The sequence below is a fragment of the Passer montanus genome, unplaced genomic scaffold, assembly GCF_014805655.1.
Source record: "Passer montanus isolate IOZ18808 unplaced genomic scaffold, ASM1480565v1 scaffold3, whole genome shotgun sequence".
NCBI lineage: Eukaryota > Metazoa > Chordata > Aves > Passeriformes > Passeridae > Passer > Passer montanus.
In genome coordinates this window covers 8050290-8062373 of record NW_024367707.1, presented here as the reverse complement: position 1 = coordinate 8062373, position 12084 = coordinate 8050290, and the positions used below count along the sequence as shown (strand labels likewise).

Below are 12084 nucleotides of genomic sequence, written 5' to 3'. Positions count from 1 at the left end.
CCAACAATTCCATGTAGAGATTGCACTGTCAAGTTGCTGTAGCATTGAGTGTCATTGATTTTTACCTCATGATGAATGTTTATTTTCCTGAGAATAAATAATACCAGAATTTTATAGAGCAATCCTCACAGAAGCAAATAAAAAATGAAAATGCAGAAGTCTATATGTGTAGTAAATCTCTAATACATTCAAACAGTCAAGATGTTTCTAAGATGCAACAATTTATTTTGGAAACAAGTTTGAAGGGCAGATAACTGGCAAAGTTTTTTTAACCCAATGATGCTTTGGGCCTATGCAAGAATAGCTAGAGAAATCCAGATTGAGATCTTGACTAACCACGAGAAATAAATTATATGGAAAGCCAGAAAGGGTAACTTGTGTAATAGAAGATAAGGAAATGAAACCAACCCCAGAATATTATTTATTGGAAGCCTGGTATTAAAAACTGATAACTGGAAAAGAGAGTCTTGTCCCTTCAGGAACAAAAAACCACCCCAAACAAAAAACAATTAAACAAACAAAATACCCCCCACAGCCTCCCCTGACTAAATTTATAAAATTTGCATGTGAACACTTTAAGATTATTCAAATATTCTTGACTATTTTTAGCCATAGAATTTAAATTATTAATGTAATTTGCAATATTTAATTCATTTTATTCAGTATTTACACGAATTGAATGTATTAATGTCTGAGAAAGCCCTGGTAAACTCTGCCTGCATTTGCTGGGGTTCGTTCTGGGTGTTCATTGTAGAAAATGGCTTGAAGGTGAGAATCCACCACCAGAGAGGCAAAAAGCCTTTTTCTCTTCCTTCCCTTTGCCTGTCCCCTTCCTGTGCCCCTTCCTGGCACCAGGCAGGAGATCTCAGCAGGGTGTAGGGATGCCACAGGTCCCAGCACTTCATCCCCACCCCTGGCCCAGGTGGGGAGGTCGGTGCCTGCAGGGTGAGCTGCACCTCAGCCCCAAGGAATGAGGAGCTGAGAAAATCAAAGCCTGAGCCATCAAACAGGCCAGCAATATGCTGTTCTAGAGGGTAATCTGCATCAATCCCATCATGAGTGCTGTTTATGGGGCTTGTGTGGACATTTATTTATTTTTTTTGATTTCAGCTGACTGGCTAATGAGGTACTCTGAGATGGCACAGCCAGGGCATGGGAGTGGTCTAGCAAAGTCTCCTAGAATAATTGCAGTTAAGGAAGAGGGCACTGAGAAATTCCCCAAAGTATTTAAATCTTCTTTGAGAAAAGGACCATGATGGGAAAATTCTGGGTAGAGGGTAGCTCAGACATCTGTGACCTGGGGTATTCGGGCAGGGGTGTCCCACATGATGCTCTGGCAGTTCCACCATGCCTGTCACCCACCTGGGGACACTGTGTGCCCTTGTCCTGTGATATTGACCCTGCACCAGGTTTTAGGGAGGGAGAGAACTCTGAAGCCTGAGGCTCAGGCTTGAACATTGCTGAATGGAGGAAGGTGAGAGTCTGCTCGTCTCTCCTGACGTAGGCATCTTGCAGAAAGCAAGAGAAAATGGAGTAAGTGAATTTTAGGTACATTTCCATTGGTGTTTCAAGTTTTTGATCTAAAATTTTAGCTAATGTAGTCTTGCTTTTTGTTGTTTAGTTTGATGTGCACATTAACAGTTATTTCATGTTCTAGCTGAAATAGTCACGTATTTAAACACCAGCTTTGCATTTTACTCAGCCTTGCATGCAGACAGAATGAGCAGAAGTCAGTGGCCCTTTATCCAACAGATTTCTGGTCAGAGCAGATTATCCTTCAAATCTAGGTCACCAACATGTATTTGTCTGATGTAAAGCAGAATATGTGCCATTCCCACTGATAAAGTGGCCAACCTCTTCTTTCTTTGGAGTGAGACTGGCAGCAGTTACCCAAGCAGTCAAGTCTCCAGACTTTACTGTCCTGAGGGAATTTAATATCCAGTCAAATTATACCTATAAGACTCACAGATCACTATATCTGAATATTTTAAGGCATAACTTTCATTTAAAATAAAGAGAAACAAGCATTCCTGTGTCAGGAATCAATCTACTGTTTTTTAGGAGGAATGACTTCTATCATAACATTTATGGTGCTTTGCAAAATAGTAGGTCATCTGGTTCTCCCTCCCCTAAAATGAAAACATTCATTATATTATATATAAAACTTGAAATTAAATAAGGAATTTTCATAAATTGTGTTGGAAAAATTTAGAGACAGAAGCCTTTCTTTACTAAGAAAAAGTGGTTTTTTGGGGGTTTTTTTTGGGGTTGTTTTTGCTTGTTTTTTGTTTTGTTTTTTTTTTTTTTGGTAGCAAACCACTCACCCTTACCAACTGTATAATCTTTAATATTAATATAATTTTTGAAAAAAATAAATTCTACTTATAGATATTTCAAGGCAGGAAAATATTTTTGCTCACAACATGTTTAAATTATGTTACTCCTTCAGTTGGATAATGTTCAACTCCTACTTGAAAAGGGCGAAGCTGCATTAACTACCATTTCATTATTGCATTAACAACAGTTCACTTGCTGTTCTTACGGGCTGCGTAAGTAAATCACTCATGCTTCAGAGACTTTTTTGCTGTTTACTGGAGTCAGAACATACTACCAAACACAAGCTTCCAAAACAAGCCTAAATTTATCCATTGGAATCCCTCACCAAAGACAACAATGACCAATTTCCCTTCCATTAATTCAAATGTCTATTTATAATACAAGGTCTGTTTTATTTGGACTCCATAAGGCGTGAGGGTTCAAATGAGAGCAAAGGCAAACCTCAGTGAGCAGGAAAATCGTTGTTAAGAGAGGCAGGGACAGGGTGAATGCCACTGTCACATGCAGAATGATGGGTCCTGATGGAGTGCCATCTTGCAGTAGGATTAGTCAGACACTGTTTATGTTTCTGATTAAACATCTTGGTGAATATTTAGGAAAAACTATATTTAAACCAAATTCTGAGAAGTATTTGGTCTATACTTTGGGCAGGATTGAAGTGAGAAGGTGACAATTTTACATCACCTTCTGCTCCTCTCAAGTCTGGATTCAGAAGGTGTGGGAATGACATCTGGCATAGGTGAGCTGGCATCCAGAGCTTTTCAGGCTGTAAGAAATCAGAGAAGTTTGTCAGCATCCTGTGATATCACCTTCCAAACACAGCTTTTCTAAGATGTGAAGATCTCATCTCTTTTCTTCTTCCTTATGCAAAATAAAAGGCCTTTACCATCCTTGGTGCTCCTCTTTGTATTTTATCTACTTCTGCTATGTCTTCACTAGGCTTGAGTGACCAGAAATACCTATTGTGTCCAAAAACTGATTGCTCTCTGAGTAGATAAAATGGCAGAATGGCATTTTCTGTTTTGTTTGCCCATTTCCTGACTGCTATTTAGCAGAGGACTGATGTCAGAATCATATATGTAGTAATTTCCCAAATTCACAAACAAGAGAAAAACAACAACACTTTGAGCCCACTACTATTTATGTGTAATTAGGGTTATCTTTGCAATGCTTTACCTTGCACCTATCAACCCTTTATTTCATTCACTGCTATTTTGTTACTTAGTCACTCATCTTTTAGAATCCTTCTGGAAAGCCTGGCTTAGCTTTGTCTGCTTTGAATATCCTGTTTCACCTGTGTACATTCCCTTGGGACCCTTTGTCCCAGCTTATTTATAACTGAGTTCCTTCTGAGTGCTTCTCACACAGATTCTCAGAGATCGCCTCCAGCGAATCCCCCAGTTATGAAATCGATCATTTACTGCTAAACTCCATTACTGCCTTTTAAACAGTTAATCTGTGAAAGGACCTTCCTTCTCATCTCCTCACAATTGAATTGAATTGAATTGAATTTTTTAAGAGGCTTCTGTGAGGAACCAAAGGGATTTGAAAGTCCAAATGTGCTTCTCAGCTGAACTATCTTCGTCCACATACTCAGTGACTCCTGAGAACTGAAACCATGTAAGCATGACTGTCTGCAAACCCACACCATGAATTATGTAAAGTATGAGAGATGGGAGGTGTTTCAAAGTCGTAAAGATGATTTAAGAATGAAATCTCCAAAGATATTTTGGTGTCCACTCCCTAATGATTCCATTTTGCATTCAAGTCTGAATTGATTCCGGGCTTCTAACTTTGTACTTATGAATACCAAAAGGAAAATTTCTCTGATGTTCTCTATCCTATACCTAAAATTAATCATCTGTGTCCTTGAAATTTAATTAAACCAGATAGTCTTTTAAATAGTTTTTCCACCATATGTTGGAAAAAGAGTAGCAAAATTAAAAGAATAAATCACATCAGAGAGTAAATTAAATACACTGTTTGAAGCCAGCCTCTCTCTCATTTTCCTCATTGTTAAAACTTAGTCAATGCTGACAATAAGCATTTAAAAGTGGTGGGGACAAAGCACTTCAAAATGCATTGTAGTGAAAGCTGAACATGGAAGGCATTGAATGGGCTAGATTTTCTAAAGTGTTTTTCCTATTTCTGATTGCTTTGGTGTGAAACTGGTAGTATAAAATACATTATACCCCTGCTGGAGTAGAAATAAAAGCTTTACAAAAATGAAAAATGAAAAAAGAAAAGAAAACCATTTCAAAAGTATTACCCCCATTTATATGTTGCTTACTCTAAAACTAAGTCAAGAGAATTTAATGCCATCAATTTGTAAAGCACAAAAAAAAGCACTGAATTCATAAAGGATAATTAAAAAATGAGAAAAATATGTAATTCTTGTTTAATGAAAATTGTTTAATGCCAATACCTAAGCCTGTTCATTATGTCATCCTAAGATAACAGTCATAAATTTACATTGTTGAAAAAGCATCTATAGAAAGTATTTTCCCAAATCTCAGGAAATATAATTAGTTTTCAATGGATAATTCTTCTAAAAGATTCAGGGTGTGAACATCTGAAAGAAAACTATCAAAAGAACACTTTCCTCTTCCTATTAATTATTTTCTGTTTCTCATCCTAGTTTATGACCCTTTCCCCTATGCCTTAAGGACAGATGGAGTTGTGACTCTATTTTATGTAACATCTAACTTCACATCCCTTTAGAAAGATAAAGTTAATAACTTCAATGGCAGTGGATTCTGCCACTCCAGTTGATATCCAGTGGCTTCCAACTGCTCTTTGATTTTGGTTTTAAAATCTGTAAACACATAAAAAGTCTGGGATTTATGCGAGTGAGATTCTGTTCAGTTTAAAATTAATATGTTTTTAAGTCTAGTCTGATTAAAATAATGATAGAGATGTTTGAAAAGTCATTTGGACTGCTTTAGCAGTGACTAAACTAGAGGGGAGGTTGAAGGCTGTCAGTGGATGAGTGTCCATGGTAGATATGTCAGAGGGTAGGAGCTGAGCATGGCCTTGAGAATGAAAAGTGACTCTGCAGCCCCAGCAGAAGGTACCCAAGGTAAGGTGTGCAGCAGTTCACCAGCCCTCTAGGTCAAAGGAAGACATGTTCACTCCTTAAGGGAAAGCACCTTAGGTCTGTTCTTTATCTCACATTTTGAATTATAATTTTAAAAAGGTTCTTTATTCTTTTGTGTATGGTGTATAAATTTGTTTTTCTTTCTCTGTGACTATTCCCCCAAGTCCTTTATATATAACAGGATGTTGGAAGATTATCTGAAATGTCAAACTGTGGTTTTGTCATAAGATTATGGTGGTTTAGAGACAGGTTTTTTTAACTACATCCGTAATGCTGAAGTAAATGAGATGGGGGATTTTATTGTTCCTGAGGCCAAGTATCACCACATGGCTCATGATGGCAGTGTGGGGCATCAGTCCCCAGTAGGGCAGATTTGTCTGGGAGAAAGCTTTTTTGGTTTTGTCATAAGATTATGGTGGTTTAGAGACAGGTTTTTTTAACTACATCCATAATGCTGAAGTAAATTAGATGGGGGATTTTACTGTTCCTGAGGCCAGGTACCACCACATGGCTCATGATGGCAGTATGTGGGGCAGATTTGTCTGGGAGAAAGCTTTTCGGTATGATCCACCCCAGAGTGAGCTAACCCACAAGCAGCATGGACAGTGAAATTCCAGCAGCTGGGCTGATTCCCCAGCTCCCCTCAGCAGTGTGGAAGGAGCCTTATGGTCCCCTCTGCTTCATTTTGGGTGGAACCAGTTTAGGGGCTCAGAGGGCCAAAAGGACACAAGCCCACTGCTGCAGTCTCGTGGCAAAAGTATCCTCTTAGCACAGACATGTGGGTCTTCATATCTCTGGGTTTCATTGTTAACTTTCAACCCCATTGGCCACTTTCATTGGAAAGGGCAGAGTTCTCACCACCCTGAGGTCTTTCAGGTGATGTCTGCTCAGGTGGGAGAGCTCTGGTGGGTCAGGTCTTGCCTGTGACAGCTGGCAGTGCTCAGAGTGCAGGCACGGGCCAGGCTGCAAAGCCCCTTCGGCTCCTGGGGGATTCTCCTGTTGAAAATCCCATGGTGGTTATGGAGCTGTGGCATCTCCAGGGCTGGAGGTGGGGCTGTAAGGGCTCTGACTTTCCTTGCTTCTGGTGGCACTTAACAGATCCCAACAGCTACAGCTTGGGTGGTGTCTCTAGTGCTGTGTTTGTGTAAATGCATAATTTCAGGCATAGTAACAAGTGCATATAGCAAGACAATGCTGTTCTCCTAACTGATTAGTCTTTGGAAAAGGTTTTTTCTGATAAAGGTTAAAAAAACCCTACATAAACTTTTTTTTTTTTTTTTTTTTTTTACAACCAGCAAACAACTCCATGTTGGGAAAACAGTAACAAACCAATCCAGAGATCTATTAGGGAAAAAGAGATTAAAATCTGTTCAAGCAGAGAAGGAAACTGACCATGTATCACTCATACCCTCATACCCCAGGTGAATGCTGTACCTCTTGTGCCCAGGGTAAATCCCATCTACTGTTGTCCTAAATAAAAAAAATAGCATGTGTCCTGAACATGCTTCCCCATGGCTTCTGTGAAAAAGAAGTGGCACAGGCAACTGTCTGGGTTGGAAAAGCAGGACTCTAAATCCCATTGGGACATAAGTGGCTCCTTATAGTTAAGGGTTGGGCGCTGAATACCTAAAATAATTTGATTTAAACATCCCTGTGCCTAATGTTAGATGGCTTCCCACTCAAGTTGCTACAGTGTAAGCTCAAAAGGAAGGCTGTGACATTGAAGATGAATTGCTCAGCCCCATGTGACAAAGCTGTGATCCACCAGGGCACAGTGGAAGTCAGGACTCTTCAAGCTGGCGTTGAGCTCAGTACTTTTTATTCTTCCCACAGATCTCTCAGGAGCAACAGAAATTAAATTTTTTAAAAATGAATGAAGTACATATGGCAACACAGCTGCTGAAAATCTGTTACCCTTTTTAATCACCTCTCATGTCCTGGGCATGCATTTTATCCTTCAAACTCAGTAAAATGAAAAACACTGAGGGGAGGGCATCTCCCTGTATTATTGGGGGACTTGGTAGTGTTATTAAGTCATTAAGTCATGTCAGAGAAGCCTTGCCTAATAAGGCTATCCAGAACTTAGGTCTCAGTGGGTTCATCTTTAAAATACTTTACATACTTATAATCACTAGGACAAGCAGGGTTTTCACAGAGGTACTGCAAACTGCAAATAAATAAAATTGAAAAAGGAGAGGACCATCCTTTTTCTTAATGATGGTGAACTTTGGAGATGGAAAGGTTGTAAGCCCTGGATCAGTGCTCAAACAGCCTTGCAATGATGCAATTTTCCACCTCCTTATGGATACACTCTAGAATAGACCTTCGTGCTGAAGTGACAGGGTCTGCAAAGCACTGTTTACTGCCTACCCTCCTTCCATAAGCATTCAATGCCATAAGCAGTCAGAGTGACTATTTCTCATTTGGTAGCCTTGAATCACGCTACTGATTATTCGCCTTTGCGTGTCAGCTCCAAGGTAAGGACAGCAAGTTGGGTGATATATTCAATTCCAGTCCTGGAGCTGGGCAGAGAGAAAAATGCTGCTATTGAAAGTGGTTCTTCTGTGAAGGAGCAGTGATTTACATCCTGAATAGGTACAAATTATCCTCCCTTCCCACCCCCGAGTTCAGCCAATATGCTCATTATTAAATATCTTGGTGCTGTGGTGCTTTTTTTCCTTGCAGGTTTTGATTTTCTGTTAAGTTCAGAAGGCTGTGGTTTGGTAAGAGATATGAGGATATTAAATATCTCTCCTTATCAGCCCAAGAAGTGGTTATTTTCAGTCAACAGTGAAGCATCTGTCAGTCAAAGAAAAGGTCTTTAACTAGAACAAGTTCCTGAACGTACAATTCATCCCTGCTGGAATGAAAAAGAATAGAGCTGCTTTGTCTGTTGGTTTTGAATCCTTCATGGAGAGCTGCCAGCAACTGTTAACTTGTATATTATTGTTCTATCAGACAGGAGAAACATCAGGGAGAATTTACCAGCACAGTCACAAGCCTTTCATCACTCAGTTATTATAGTGATAAAGTTCAGTGGTAGTTACTCACCTCTCCAAAAACAAATATCACCCACTCAGACAAGAGAGAATGGATTTCTGCAGGGTGATGCTACATTAGCTTGTGCTACTGCCACAGACTCCCAGCTACCACTAAATCCAAGTGCCCAGTGCACTTTGAGGTACTGATTGTCAGAGCAGTCCTGTGAGCAAGGAGGGACCATGACCTTCCCTTGTTTCCCAGGTTTGAGATGGAGCTGTCAGGCTGCTGTGAGGCTGAGCAATGGAAACCCCCCAACATGAACTTGGGCCCCTGGATCTCTGGGTCATTCAATTCAGCCCGGTTGGAGCAGACACCCTGCTACCAACATGACCATGTTTCCTCCCCACAGAAAGCTCAAGGAGAGCAATATAAACCTGTGAGTCAAATCTCTTCCCTATAGGGCTGGGATACAGCTTGCTGCTCGGGCGCTTGATTTAGACTAGAAAAATTAAAGCTAGAAAAATATAGCTAGAAAAATTAAATCTTGAATTCACAAACACTGGAAGTCACCTGATTTACACATATTTTTAACATGGGTTTTAACTTCCTGTTTGTCTTTAAAACCCGGACTTTGCTGAGGTGCTTTGGAGGGGTGCACCTCAACTACTCAGCTACATGGCATGCTCAATAGACAGGTGATTGTGTGTCTTATTTGTCCTCTTTATCCTCCAGGAAGACGAAGTTGCTCGTGACAGCCGATTCAATTTCAGTGGCTATGGCATGGGCCACTGCCTCCAAGTCAAAGATGGCACAGCAGTCAAGGCTACACCACCCAACCCAACCCCAGCACCACCAAAGGATTCAGATTCCATCAAAAAGAAGTTTGTTGACCGTGCAAAAAGGATTGATACAATATCCCGTGCTGCGTTCCCACTCGCCTTCCTCATTTTCAACATCTTTTACTGGATTACATACAAAATTATACGGCATGAGGACATTCACAAGAAATAGGCAACTCTGGTTTGCCAGGACTTCTCAGCCAAAGTGATCCACATGTAAATAAACAGCAAAATGTCATTCTGTCATATGGACTAAGGATTTCTTCCCCACTCCCCCAGAACACTGGAGAAAAAATTAGCAAAGAGGAAAAGAAGTGTAGAAGGAAAAGTGATTCCATGACAATTATGCCGTGAGACCAGTCAAGAGGTTCCCCCTATGTACTCCTAGTGTGTTCTTCCAGATTCAGCATTGATCAGACATCTATAATTGGGGCCAAATTATACCCAGCTTTATCACCAAGATATTACCTTTCAGAACAAAAGAGAACCAGAAAACAAACAATTCTTCTAAAACATCTATCAAGAGACTGTGGTGGCTACAGTACAGTGAGTTATAAGAGGACCAAAATTTTTCAGGATAATGTTGCCTTTCTATTTGAAACGAGTCTACTGAGCTACATTCCATGATCATGTCTGTAGGTAGTGGTTTCACCAAGGAGTCCTTTTGTGGGTTGTAAATTATTTCTACTGATAAGGGAGAGGGAAAAAAAAAGGAAAAAATTTATACTTTACTATCCTTGTGGATGTGCATTTTAATATTATCTTGCTTTACTAGAATTGTAATTTTGGGGTTGAACTTGTGTGTCATGTGATTTATTTGATAGTTGACACTCCAGAACCAGTGAAACTGCCCGGTTTATTTCTGTTGGGAGACAGTGCACTTACTTAATTTTATTTCTGCTGATTTTACATGCAACTTGAGGTGCCAAAATGTATTTTACCTATTGTGCTACCCTGTACCACACTACTTAGTAAGAACTTGTTTCCTCAAAGGTGTAGCTCAGTTTAGCATTGAGTTTCTATTATTGCTCTCATTGTAGCTGCAGTCAATAGCTCTATAGGTAAACACAACTTGTTTACAGACCTCTAATTTATATCTTTACTCAAAGTGGCTATCATTTTAAATATCATTAATTAACCTAAGAATTTTAAAACTGTACTGTGATTTTCAGAACCTGTTACCTTTTGGTGCCAGATCTGCGTTATTCGAATCCTTGCTACATGTTTTAAAGTAGAAAATTTAAAAAAAAATTTAAAAAGAGGAAAAAAAAGATGGTATTTTTGCTTACATGGAAGAAGACAACCTGTAACATAAGATGAGTAAAACATTAAAATTTTACACTTGCTGTAAAAGGGTTTATTAAAAAAAGGTATTTGTTCAATTTCAATAAAGCTAAATGTGGTACTAACATTTCTTCACTCTCTTCTTCATTTGCAGCAGCAGCAGCAGCAGCAGCAGCAGCAGGGCTGTTCGTGCCACAGCCCAGCTCTTCCACTGCTCTGTCAGCAGAAAGAGGGTGAAAAGCAGCCTTCTGCTGACATGACTTACCACACCAAATTTTTCTGTCTATCCTGCAGCAAAGGGACTGTTGCAGCCCCTGGGAGTACGTCAAGGACTGTCAGAAGTGTGTCTGGGATATGATGGGAGCATTTGTAGAACATTTGTATGTGCTGAGCCAGGCCAGGGGGAGGAGGGATGCTGCTCCCCTCTCACACCAACCCTGCAGAGCAAGAATTACAGCCCAGCTTCATACATGCTGTGCCTGGCTTGGGGGTGTCCAGAACTTTCTCCTGGTTTTCTTATGGCTTTACCACTTTGGTGAGCTGAAGGATGCTGAGATGTCCTGTGCCAGGTGCCTCTCGTAGGCATGGGAATGACCAATAGTTTAAAAACAAATTAAAACCTGAATTCAGTTTTCTGCCCTTCCCTTGTGAGGCCCAAACACATACACTGTAGCTGCCCAGTAGAGGCATTTTTTCTCACTCCCATAATGAGATGTGGCACTGAGACATGAACATACTGAACCTTCAGCACCTCTCACTCTGCTTTTGCCACTGGTCCAGCTTCTGCTGAGAGAATGCAGGTTCCACAGCCCATCTGAGCCTGTATTTGTGTGTTTATGTGCCTGTGTTCCCATCTCTCTCCACATGGCTGCCTGTAGCTACCTGTCTGTGTTCTTCCCCAGAACCGGGGAAGGAATCTGGAGGTTGTGGCAACTCTGAGTCCTGAACAATGAATTGGTGACAAAAAGCCAGTCGTGCATTTTATCTTCCCATACCCTCCTCAGCTTTGTAGACTCTTCTGTTGTTTACACCCTTGATAGAGCTGGCAACATCACCTCCACCTTGTTGAGGCAGGAAATCCAGATGTGACTGACAGCCCCAGAAAGGGGGACAAGTGGGAACTCAAGACAACTATCCAAACTATTCTGCTCTGAAGAACAAGCTTTTGATGCAAATTCAAATATCATAATATATGGTATTTATGGTATCAGATTTGCTTTTATTATTTTTTAAAGTGGAACAGTATTTGATTACAGATACTGTAGTGGAGGAAAAGCCCAGCACAATCCTAGTACCACGAACTGGGGCAGGGTGAAGACACCCAGCTGTAAACCATGCCTGTATGGGAAGTTAGGAGCTTCACTGGTATGTAAACATTCAGACCTCACTTTTACTAACCCCTTGTTCCAAACCCAGTTTTTCAAATGAAGGTGTAATGCCAGCATTAATCAGGATTAATCCTCAGTGCCCAGATGTGTGGCAGAGATTCTCATGAATGTCAGAGCCTGCTGCTCACAGCTGCCCCAAATGGCTGCAGCCACAGCA

At 40.4% G+C, this 12084-nt stretch overlaps 1 protein-coding gene across 7 annotated transcripts in view; it reads left to right on the top strand.

The window, feature by feature from the left end:
• Window positions 1–10666, top strand: part of GLRA2 (glycine receptor alpha 2) — a 123640-nt gene extending 112974 nt beyond the window's left edge. For all 7 annotated transcript variants that reach the window (XM_039714552.1, XM_039714550.1, XM_039714548.1 and 4 more), the window contains one exon: window positions 9149–10666. In XM_039714552.1, the coding sequence (XP_039570486.1) occupies window positions 9149–9427 (279 nt within the window). In that variant the 3' untranslated portion in view covers window positions 9428–10666. The remainder of the gene's footprint in view (window positions 1–9148) is intronic.
• Window positions 10667–12084: the final 1418 nt, after the last annotated feature.